General features: G+C 45.2%; 2 protein-coding genes across 2 annotated transcripts; both read left to right on the forward strand.

Moving 5' to 3' along the window:
- Positions 1–1,036: 1,036 nt before the first annotated feature.
- Positions 1,037–8,961, forward strand: LOC125178117. The gene is made up of 8 exons (XM_047881162.1): positions 1,037–1,158; positions 1,514–1,849; positions 2,484–2,664; positions 4,090–4,202; positions 4,350–4,497; positions 5,250–5,410; positions 6,688–6,720; positions 8,433–8,961. The coding sequence occupies exons 1-8, from the start codon at positions 1,127–1,129 to the stop codon at positions 8,959–8,961; spliced, it is 1,533 nt and encodes a 510-aa protein (XP_047737118.1). The 5' UTR covers positions 1,037–1,126.
- Positions 8,962–9,387: 426 nt separating this feature from the next.
- LOC125178118 (energy-dependent translational throttle protein EttA-like) lies at positions 9,388–10,890 on the forward strand. The gene is made up of 3 exons (XM_047881163.1): positions 9,388–9,542; positions 9,717–9,837; positions 10,786–10,890. The coding sequence occupies exons 1-3, from the start codon at positions 9,460–9,462 to the stop codon at positions 10,888–10,890; spliced, it is 309 nt and encodes a 102-aa protein (XP_047737119.1). The 5' UTR covers positions 9,388–9,459.
- Positions 10,891–11,768: the final 878 nt, after the last annotated feature.

Consider the following 11,768-nt stretch of genomic DNA (forward strand, 5'->3'; position numbering starts at 1 on the left):
CCTCTATATCATCCATTATCAACTTGATTTTGATAAATTTGTAGATTGGAGCCACATTTCTTTTTTTTTTTCAATTTATTTTTTAACTCTTCACCGCTTGATTACGCCCCCATCCTTTTCCCACTTATTTCTCCTGAATTCCTCTTCCTCCCACAGTTGACGGTCAGCGCTGGCAGAGAGAGGCCGTAGACGCCTCTCCTCCTCCCCTCTCACCCTCGTGCTGGGGAAGGCTGCNCCCTCATTCCCCCACCAGGGTGAGGGCCCAAGTAACACCCTCATTCCCCCACCAGGGTGAGGGCCCAAGTAACACCCTCATTCCCCCACCAGGGTGAGGGCCCAAGTAACACCCTCATTCCCCCACCAGGGTGAGGGCCCAAGTAACACCCTCATTCCCCCACCAGGGTGAGGGCCCAAGTAACACCCTCATTCCCCCACCAGGGTGAGGGCCCAAGTAACACCCTCATTCCCCCACCAGGGTGAGGGCCCAAGTAACACCCTCATTCCCCCACCAGGGTGAGGGCCCAAGTAACACCCTCATTCCCCCACCAGGGTGAGGGCCCAAGTAACACCCTCATTCCCCCACCAGGGTGAGGGCCCAAGTAACACCCTCATTCCCCCACCAGGGTGAGGGCCCAAGTAACACCCTCATTCCCCCACCAGGGTGAGGGCCCAAGTAACACCCTCATTCCCCCACCAGGGTGAGGGCCCAAGTAACACCCTCATTCCCCCACCAGGGTGAGGGCCCAAGTAACACCCTCATTCCCCCACCAGGGTGAGGGCCCAAGTAACACCCTCATTCCCCCACCAGGGTGAGGGCCCAAGTAACACCCTCATTCCCCCACCAGGGTGAGGGCCCAAGTAACTCCCTCATTCCCCCACCAGGGTGAGGGCCCAAGTAACTCCCTCATTCCCCCACCAGGGTGAGGGCCCAAGTAACACCCTCATTCCCCCACCAGGGTGAGGGCCCAAGTAACACCCTCATTCCCCCACCAGGGTGAGGGCCCAAGTAACTCCTTTATTCCCCCACCAGGGTGAGGGCACCAGCTGTCTCTGTGTGAGGATCAACGAGTCCCTCCCCCGCTGTGCCTTCGAGGTCCCCTCTCCCCTCCCCCTCGCTCCCTGGATAATGGCCACCCGCAGGGAGACTTCCAACTTCAAGCAAGTTCTTTTGCATTTATCGTTATTTTTGCGTTCATATTCCGTATAATTTCCATTTATTCGCATTAAAAACATTACTTTATTTTGCTTGATTCAGTCCTATAATTACACCTTAGTCCACATCACTTACATTACTGTCACTTTGAATAATGTGAATTCCATGGTTCAACGTAAAGGGAGATGATGGGTAGTTCAGTTCAGTTTCTATTAATAATTATCTTCCGAATTAAATTTAGTTGGGGAAAATTTTGTAATCATGAGCTTTTCTGCAAAAAATATTAACACTAGGCGCTGTTAGTGCAAAAGTTCCATCATCTTTCTGACATGGTTTTATGTCTTGGGTTGTCCTGTACAGACGCTATGGGTTCACCTTCGGAACAACAACTGGCTTCTCTGATACGACAGCTGGCGTTGCGCCTGAAACCGCAACAGATGGCTCTTCAACGGATGCCAATTTTGCAGTCAGTGAGCTGAACGCAACCATCACAACCATCACTGATGGTGGTGCTGGTAATATGCCTGTCGTAGTAACGGTGTGGTACGATAACTCGGGCTACCACACCTTGCCGGCAGCTCTCAATGTGCTTAACAACGCCAGATTGCAGCGCCTACTCGGCAGCGCACAGGCCTCTATCACCGCTGCCAGCCAACCGATAGCCTTCAAGTCTAGCCCTGCTGCAAAAATAGCATTGTGAGTCCTATATGCAAAACAAGAGCTTTCTGATTTTTATAATTGTGATGAAGGTTTGTGGTGTCAGAAAGCACCTCAACGCCTTACCTCTGTGAAGTGGTTGACTGATTGCTGCAGTAGCCTTGTGAGTGTTCTAATGTGTACGACAATATGAGCTCTGTGGCTGCCAAAAAGCATTGTGAGTGTTCCAATGTGTACGACAACATGAGCTCTGGGGCTGCCAAAAGGCATTGTGAGTTTTCCAATGTGTACGACAACATGAGCTCTGTGGCTGTCAAAAGGCATTGAGAGTGTTCCAATGTGTACGACAACATGAGCTCTGGGTCTGCCAAAAGGCATTGTGAGTGTTCCAATGTGTACGACAACATGAGCTCTGGGGCTGCCAAAAAGCATTGTGAGTGTTCCAATGTGTACGACAACATGAGCTCTGGGGCTGCCAAAAAGCATTGAGAGTGTTCCAATGTGTACGACAACATGAGCTCTGGGGCTGCTAAAAAGCATAGTGAGTGTTCCAATGTGTACGACAACATGAGCTCTTGGAGCTACCAAATTAGAATTTTTATTATAAAATTGTTCGTTATTTTTTTAACATTGTTTTATTTTTGTGATAATCATGAAGTTGTGGCGTGTGCAGTGGGGAGTATGTGGGTGCAGTGGTCGTGTCTCTCCTGCTGCTCGTGGCGCTGAGTGCGCTGTGCAGTTACTGCTCCGGCCGTGCAGTGCACGACAGCTCCTCGTCTGCACTGCGTCTGTACTGCACACTCGGCCTGCCACTGCGCCTCTACTGGATTTCTGCCCTTCTCTGGGACGGCATGGTACACTCATTCAAATTAATGGATTTTATTGTTCAAATTGTGACACACTTTCTTACTCACAGCACGAGCATAGAGTGGACGTAGCACTGAGACACTCTCTTGTTGGACCAAACTGGGTCAGGATTACCCATCACTAGGGCAAAAAGTTCACAAAGTCTTACTTATTTATTTGATTGCAGGTACTTTGTTGTCACCTACACTTGTGTCCACCAAATGCACTACATTGCTAATGTCTGCTGATTACATTTACCTCACTAATCTGCCTCTTGGTATTTTCCCTCATCTACCCTCTCTTCCCTCACATGCCATACCTACACCTCGGCGACCGTATTTTCAAATCTCGCTAAGTACACATACACGTAGCACATACACGCTAAGTACACGTAGCGGCCGTTGTATAATCTCTGATTTCTGTGTTTAGCTTGAAAAGCAATCAGTAATTAGCTGACGGAGTTAAGAACTCGAAACTGTTTTTGATATTACGGCCCCTGGCCAATGGGACCTGCCACATCTATGTTTGGGGCCATTTCTTGCCACATTTATTTCCTTTTCGTTGCCAATTGTATGCATGTTGCCTTAATTAAGCGAGGAAAACTGCTTTTTGTAGCAACTAAAGTCGTATATAGTTGAAATATCTTCTCTAGAAGATATTAAAATATCTTCTTAGAAGATATTTTTCTAGATAAAATATCTTCTCTGATAAAATCATATATAATCCCTGAGAAAATGATATATTTGCTGCTGAAACGACGCATTAATTAACCTATTCGCATGTGAATTTAAGTAGATAAGTGCCAAGGATCCCAGCGTACGGTGAATTTTGAAGAAAAATGTTAACCCCTTTTCGCTATACCATCGGTATGCTTTTGAAATTACTTTACTTATTATTCAATATGATCATATTTACCGACATTGTGATGTAGTAGCAATGAGTAATCCTAGTAAAAATGATTTAGCAATAATAGCAACAATGGTGAATGTTGCGATACTCGACATAAATGCTGAATGTTGAGATGCTTGGTAGCAATTTGCTTCCCTATCTTCCAACATTCGACCTCCAGAGAATGATAACGTTTATATTATAATGAACATTGCGTTTACGAAGTTTGTGCCGCTTAGTGCCCTCTAAGCTTGTTTGCTCGGCCGCATCCAATTTTTGGCATCACAAACGCCTTGTGATGGTAGTGCCTGAACGTCATTGTTCACCAACACACTTCAGGGAATTCGACGTAACATAGCAGTTATAATCTGCTTCAGGTCTTCAAACTAGCGAAATTTTGTGCTAGTGCAAATACTCTTAAAAAGAATGATACACAATGCAGATGCTCGATGCAACATAGTAGTTATAATCTGCTTCAGGTCGTCAAACTATCGAAATTTGCTGCATATTGGAAAATGTGCTAATGGGAATGATACAAAATGCAGATGCTGGTGGTGACGGTGCTGCTGCTGGTTGTGGTGCTCCTGATATTCGGGCAACCACACTTCGTGGGTGGTGACAACCTGCCTGCCTTCCTGCTCATCTGCCTGCTCTACGGGTGAGTCGTGGCCACGGCTCTTATCTGGGTGAGTGAGCGATACAGCTGCTGCTCTCATTCGCGTGGATCGTCTCAGTCTTCTCAATGCATTCAGTCCCCTATCTCCCCCAGGTGCTCCATGCTCCCCTAACTCCCCCTCTCCTCCAGGTGCTCCATGCTCCCCCTGTTTTACCTGCTGGGGCGTTTCTTCTGCTGCCGCACGTCAGCCACCGTCAGCTTCTTCTTCACGGCCGTGGGCGTGGGCTTCCTCGCCTCGGTCGTCGTCATGGCCTGCCAGGCCTACTCCTGGGTCCAGGTAGGCCTATGCCTGTTTGTTATTTTTAATTTTTTAATATCATTTACTAGTCTTTTGCTTAAATAATTATTATTATTATTAAATAAGCGAAATTTTGTCCAAATAGAGAAGCATATTTTCCTAACCTAATTTGGTGTGTCGAAAAGACGTATCAGTGCCACGTTGTTTTTCTGTTCGTGAGAGTGTCACGATTTGGACAATATTACCCACGAATATTTCCGTGTGTGGTGTTAAACCCTAGTTTCTTCGTAGTGGTGATTCGCCGCGATTGTGTGGTGGTGGGGTTGCGTTGATCTTAAGCTTCACCTCAAACATTATTTATGAATTTCGGTCTCTGCATAGGTCGAGTAGAGCAGTTATGAACGCCATTCAATATTATAATTACTTCTTTATTTGAGTCCGTATTTTTCTGTGCTTCCCTGAATTTTCTTAGCTCATCTTCAATTTTCTAATTTGTTTAAAATTATTTTTCTCTTAATTAGGAGTCATACTTATGAACTAAGAAAATGGTTCTGGCGAGAAATAAGTTTCGTAAGGATATGACATAGGTAGTCGACACGGGGGATTCAATTTATGTATACTATCCCTATAGTGTAATGTCTGAATTTTTGGTCACGAATCACTTGCCTTCTATTTATTTTTTCAAGAGATAAAAACTTCACGATCATAAACGGTTCTTATGAATTTTTTTTCATATTAACCGCGGCAGCGTGTTAATATGAAAACACTTTGCCACAGACACTTTGCCACAGAGCGGCAAAGTGTCTCTAGGTTGCCATGAAGCATCCAATATTTTGTTTTTTACCATTAAATTTTTCTGCTTGGGTTTGATCTTGCACCTTCTTAATGTTTCCCTATGGGCTTCCTCGCCTCGGTCGTGGTCATGGCCTGCCAGGCCTACTCCTGGGTCCAGGTAGGCCTATCCCTGGGTGCACTCTCAGAAATAAGCGAAAATTCTTACAGTACAAGACATGGCTGGGTAAATATGGCTGTAACCCGGAAAGAGGTGTAACCCACCACACGGTCGCATGCCCATGGCTGTAACCCGGAAATAATCCGGGTTACAGCAATATGAAAGGTCAAGCCATGACCTGAATTTGAAAAAAGCTCACTAATAAACGAAAAGTTCTCCTTTTTGTTCGAGATAAGTTCTTTAATGAACTGTGATGATGCTGCCATTTTCTCTGCTGTGTTTCCCTCTGGATATTTTCTCTGCTGTGTTTCCCTCTGGATATTTTCTCTGCTGTGTTTCCCTCTGGATATTTTCTCTGCCGTGTTTCCCTCTGGATATTTCCTCTGCCGTATTTCCCTCTGGATATTTTCTCTGTCGTGTTTGCCTCTGGATATTTTCTCTGCCGTGTTTCCCTCTGGATATTTTCTCTGTCGTATTTCCCTCTGGATATTTTCTCTGCCGTGTTTCCCTCTGGATATTTTCTCTGCCGTGTTTCCCTCTGGACATTTTCTGATTAAAAAACAATAGCAGTCTGGCGTTAAATCATCGACAATGATGTTGACTATGCCTTATTATCGATGACGCTTATTGCACAAAAATGACACGATGCATATTGCACGGTGATAATGTCGTTAAAATCGAGCTGTAAGTAAGAGCGGTATGCGGTTATTATTGCATCAACTTGACTGCAACGTTCGTGGCTATTTAATATATATCTTTCTGAAGGGTACCATTACCTTAATGAAATTAGTTAATATATGATCAACATCATTGTTTTATTTCAATTCAAGAATACAGTAAACTGCGCCTTGTCACCGTTCGTCTATAGTATGCTAATATTTATTATATATTTTCGCCTAGGTTCGCGTTTATTTGTTTACATCCACATATGCACAAGTTCTAGTGGGAATCTATCTCTATCCATAAGTTCTCATGGGATTCAGTCTAAATCCACAAGTTCTAATAGAAATCTGTCTAAATCTATAAGTTCTGATGGGTACCTATCTGTCTAAATCTACAAGTTCTTATGAGTACATATCTGTCTAAATCTACAAGTTCTTATGGGTATCTGTCTAAAATCTACAAATTTTAATGAGTATAAGTCTAAATTCACAAGTTCTAGAGGTGAAAATGTCTATATCCATAAGTTCTATTGGGTGTCTTTCTAAATCTTCTAACTGCGATTGCACGTATATTCTAAATTCATAATCAATCTTATATTGTTTCTATGTTGCCAGCATCCATCTTACCAGGCTCTGGGCATCCTGTTCGTGAGTACCGCACCAGCAGCGTCTCCTACAGCTGCGTCATGCTCTGCACATGCTATACTTACCTAATGTTTTTTTTCACCTTTAACAGTAATCATTTGTTAATCAATTTACTAATAGATAAATGTTACCTGACAGCTAATTATTTGCAGTTAAATACATGCTTTACTTTTTCGTATCTCGTGATGTGAATTTTGCGCATCCCAAAACAATGTTTTGAATTTCCACGAAAATTGGAAGAATAAAACTTAATGGACATTTTAAAATATTTGAAATTTAGATATCAAATATTGATTGCTTTCGCTGAAGATAGCACTTAAGAGCTGTACGGTGGCGTTGAATGCATCTAGAAAAGTAGAATGTGTTCGAATTTTACTTTAATTTTTATTATTTACCCTATTTTTGATGGTTTCTAATGGCCTACTTATAGAGAGTTTTGATAAATTGAGATCCATTAATTATTCTTCGCTAATTTTCATCATCGTCTTCACTACCTGAAGAAATTAAAAGCAAAGAAAACAGCCAAAAATTCACTTTTCTCAAGAATGAAAACGTTTCGGAGTCTATAGCTCCATCCTCAGTTGAAAAGTTCAATACTTATAAGACAAGCAGAATCAATTAGAAAACTAAAATTCACATTGAAGATAAAATCCTGAATTGAAAAAAAAAGAAAAAACAAAATTCATTGTCAATATAGGATTTTATCTTCTATGTGAATTTTAGTTCTTTAATTGATTCTGCTTGTTTTATTGAATTTTTATTTATTATTACCGTATTTTATTTATTTTATTATTATTTTATTTAAATTGATAAGATATTGAACTTTTCAACTGACGATTGAGCTAGACTCCGAAACGTTTTCATTCTTGAAAAATTCTGTATTTTTTGGCTGTTTGTTTTGCTTTTTAATTCTCGATAAACTTGCGGTTTAAGCAATCACGTGATTTTAATACTTCACTACCACGCTTTACCCGCGTTCACGCATGTATTACACTTGAACAGGGTGTATTTGTCGCAGTAACGTAATTGGTTTTAAAGCGTTCAATATTTTACTTCTAGATAAAAACACTTTTTTATCCTTTCCTTGGATTTATAATTTTAGGCTTTTGCTGCATAACGAAATGCATGATGAGTTTTGAATGTTATACTGCACTCGCAATTCCGCTAAACTGAGTTAGCGTCAAATGGTGAACCTCTTTGCCAGCCTTCCTTCTGTCAGTCCCCTACCTGCACCAGTCCCCTTGCCCTATACCAGTCTCATTCTTCTCCAACAGTCTCCTTCCTCCCCACCAGTCCCCTCTCTCCCCAACAGTCCCCTCACCTGCCAATCACAGTCCAATCACTCCCCACCAGTCCCCTTCCTCCCCAGCAGTCTCCTCAGCAGCCTATCACCGTCTCATTCCTCCCCACCAGTCTCATTCCTCCCCACCAGTCCCATTCCTCCCCACCAGTCCCCTCCCCAACAGTCCCATTCCTCCCCACCAGTCTCATTCCTCCCCACCAGTCTCATTCCTCCCCACCAGTCCCATTCCTCCCCAACAGTCCCCTCCCCAACAGTCCCATTCCTCCACACCAGTCTCATTCCTCCCCACCAGTCCCATTCCTCCCCACCAGTCCCATTCCTCCCCACCAGTCCCATTCCTCCCCACCAGTCCCATTCCTCCCCACCAGTCCCTTCCCTCCCCACCAGTCCCCTGAGCTAATCCCCTCGCCAGGCGCTGCGGTCGCTGGGGGAGCTGCTGCAGCGGACCTGCCTCGCCCTGCCGCCCTACGCCTTCTGCGCCGCCCTCACCGACCTCGCCCTCGCCCACACCAGGGTACGTGGCGCCCACACCAGGGTACGTGGCGCCCACACCAGGGTACGTGGCGCCCACACCAGGGTACGTGGCGCCCACACCAGGGTACGTGGCGCCCACACCAGGGTACGTGGCGCCCACACCAGGGTACGTGGCGCCCACACCAGGGTACGTGGCGCCCACACCAGGGTACGTGGCGCCCACACCAGGGTACGTGGCGCCCACACCAGGGTACGTGGCGCCCACACCAGGGTACGTGGCGCCCACACCAGGGTACGTGGCGCCCACACCAGGGTACGTGGCGCCCACACCAGGGTACGTGGCGCCCACACCAGGGTACGTGGCGCCCACACCAGGGTACGTGGCGCCCACACCAGGGTACGTGGCGCCCACACCAGGGTACGTGGCGCCCACACCAGGGTACGTGGCGCCNCCCAAGTACACGTAGCGGCCCAAGTACACGTAGCGGCCCAAGTACACGTAGCGGCCCAAGTACACGTAGCGGCCCAAGTACACGTAGCGGCCCAAGTACACACAACAGCCTAAGTACATATGCCGGCCTAAGCACACATGGCGGCCTAAGTACACGTACGTAGCGGCAAAATTACACGTAGCGGCCCAAGTACACGTAGCGGCCCAAGTAAACGTAGTGGCCAATTTCTCGTCTGTAATTTGAGGGTTAAGCTTGAAAAACAGTTGATAATTGGCTGTCGGAGTTACGAACTCTAAACTATTGTACGGTCCTGGTATCTTGGCGTGCATACGTATATTACCACATACAACGTAAACCTCATGTTTTTCATGAGGTTTACAAGTTTCACGTTAGCTCAAATTTGGCACAACGTCATCATTCGTGATTCTCAATTTTAGTTTCAGGCGATGGACGCATGTGATTTGCCGGCGTTCAACCAATAAGGTTCAACCAGACGCTAGCAACGGTTGCCCGATGTTGCCAAGTGAAGACTTAACCGATCAATCAGACACCGACACCGATCCAGAAGATGCAGGAGTTGAACGCGAGAGGAAAAGGTGTGTTACAAGCTGGTATATAGTATATAGTATAGTAGCTGGTGTATTACAAGCTGGTTACACTAAAGGAACTTTCTGATTATTTTGTATTTAGAGTGATTTATTTAAGGTAATGTGGTCGTTTAATATGTATAAAAAGGCCCACCCAAGCCAGTAGCAACTCTTGTTTTACAGAGCGGAAGCTGGTGACGAGGATTTGGCTTTACGGGTAGTGGGTCTCAGCCAGCAGCACGCCAGCCGCATGGCTGACCGGCTGGCTCTGGAGGACCTTAACCTGGCGGTCACTAAGGGCGAGGTAAGGCTGGTGCAGAGGTAGGGCCGGTTAAGAGGTTAGGCTAGGTTAGAGGCAAGGCAGGTTTAGAGGTAAGGCTGGTGCAGAGGTAACGCTGAGTATGAGATAGGGCTGGTTTAGAGGCAGGACTGGTGCAGATGAAAGGCAGGTTTAGAGGTAAGGCTGGTGCAGAGGTAACGCTGAGTATGAGATAGGGCTGGTTTAGAGGCAGGACTGGTGCAGATGAAAGGCTGGTTTAGAGGTAAGGCTGGTGCTGAGGTAAGGCTGGTTTAGAGGTAGGGCTGGTTTAGAGGTAGCGCTGGTTTAGAGGTAAGGCTGGTTTAGCGGTAAGGCTAGGTTAGATGTAAGGCTGGTAGAGTGGTTAGGCTTTTGATGCGTTTCGGCTTTTGCAGAGGTTAGTCTTTGCAGGGCTGGTGCTCTGTCAAGGCCAGGATATACATATATTACTTAATCCTTATATCGTCTCTTGCAAATGCTGACACAAATTACGTTTCAATTCACCTCTCTGGGAATTTAGCGGCAAAACTCACTGCTTTACTAACCGATTTATTATAACCAAATTGCATTGGAGGATAAACGTCATTTTTTTGATAAACGTCAGGGGATGCAAAACACCTCGCACTATTCTCAAACTTTAAATGTTCGAGTGCCCCGGCATGGTCGTGCTTATTGCCGGGAGCTTCTCGTTTCATGTGTGCGAGTCCCGTCTCCCCGAGTGCAAGCTTGACCTCGCTCTCTTTCGATCCTGTGTTGCCGTTTCGTACTCGTGCGTGCGGTGATTGATTTTACAATTATTCTTTATAGCTCTACAGCCGGTATTTGTGTCAGAATGGCAGACATATTTTAGGAGAATAAAATATTTTAATTTATCCCCTGGTTGCGTCGCAGGGAGAGTTTCATCTTCTCCCTGCCGTCCTGTGTAGACTGTATTTGCGTGGACTGTGTGTGCAGGTAGTGGGTGTGGTGGGTGCCAACGGCGCTGGCAAGTCCACTCTTTTCAAGCTACTCGTCGGGGACGGCAGTCCCCCATCGTCAGGTAAGCGCCTGGGTCCCTGAGACCTAACTTCAAGAAATAATATTTAATTTATTGATACATACCTATTATCTGGTTAACAAAAATATGCTTTCTTTTATTGATTTAATTCAGAGAAATTGAGAGACTATCCAGTTAGCGATGCACGTCTTGCCCATAAGTAGGTCAACCTGACGCAATTTTTTCCTGCAAAAATGATGTATCAATGCAGAAAGTGTGTCACTAATGCAGAAAGTGTGTCACTAATGCAGAAAGTGTGTCACTAATGCAGAAAGTGTGTCACTAATGCAGAAAGTGTGTCGCTAATGCAGAAAGTGTCACTAATGCAGAAAGTGTGTCACTAATGCAGAAAGTGTGTCAAATAGTGGTTCATGTTGTCCAAATAGTGGTTCATGTTGTCCAAATAGTGGTTCTTGTTGTCCAAATAGTGGTTCATGTTGTCCAAATAGTGGTTCGTGTTGTGCAAATAGTGGTTCATGTTGTCCAAATAGTGGGTCATGTCGTCCAAATAGTGGTTCATGTTGTCCAAATAGTGGGTCATGTCGTCCAAATAGTGGTTCATGTCGTCCAAATAGTGGTTCATGTTGTCCAAATAGTGGTTCGTGTTGTCCAAATAGTGGTTCATGTTGTCCAAATAGTGGTTCATGTTGTCCGAATAGAGAGGACGTAGCACTGATATGCCTTTTTTAGTTGAAGTATTAAAGTACCGTAAGTATTAAGTTGAAACTTTAATTACGTCACCATTCACATAAATTTTTTTTAGCAGTTCTCACCCAATCAGAACCTATCCAAATCTAATGTGGGTGGCCCCCTGTTAAAAGTTCAGAGTATCAGGATTGATGCAGTGAGTTGATTCTGGTCAGAATCGGCGAGGAGGCCGGGCGGTTAAGAAGTGTAGAAT

Source organism: Hyalella azteca, unplaced genomic scaffold, assembly GCF_000764305.2.
Source record: "Hyalella azteca isolate HAZT.00-mixed unplaced genomic scaffold, Hazt_2.0.2 contig7221, whole genome shotgun sequence".
Classification (NCBI taxonomy): domain Eukaryota; kingdom Metazoa; phylum Arthropoda; class Malacostraca; order Amphipoda; family Hyalellidae; genus Hyalella; species Hyalella azteca.

Coding starts and splice junctions, on each gene's coding strand:
- LOC125178118 (XM_047881163.1), top strand. CDS start 9,460: ATGTTGCCAAGTGAAGACTTAACCGATCAATCAGACACCGACACCGAT. Junction 9,543..9,716: donor GTTGAACGCGAGAGGAAAAG/GTGTGTTACAAG, acceptor CTTGTTTTACAG/AGCGGAAGCTGGTGACGAGG. Junction 9,838..10,785: donor TGGCGGTCACTAAGGGCGAG/GTAAGGCTGGTG, acceptor CTGTGTGTGCAG/GTAGTGGGTGTGGTGGGTGC.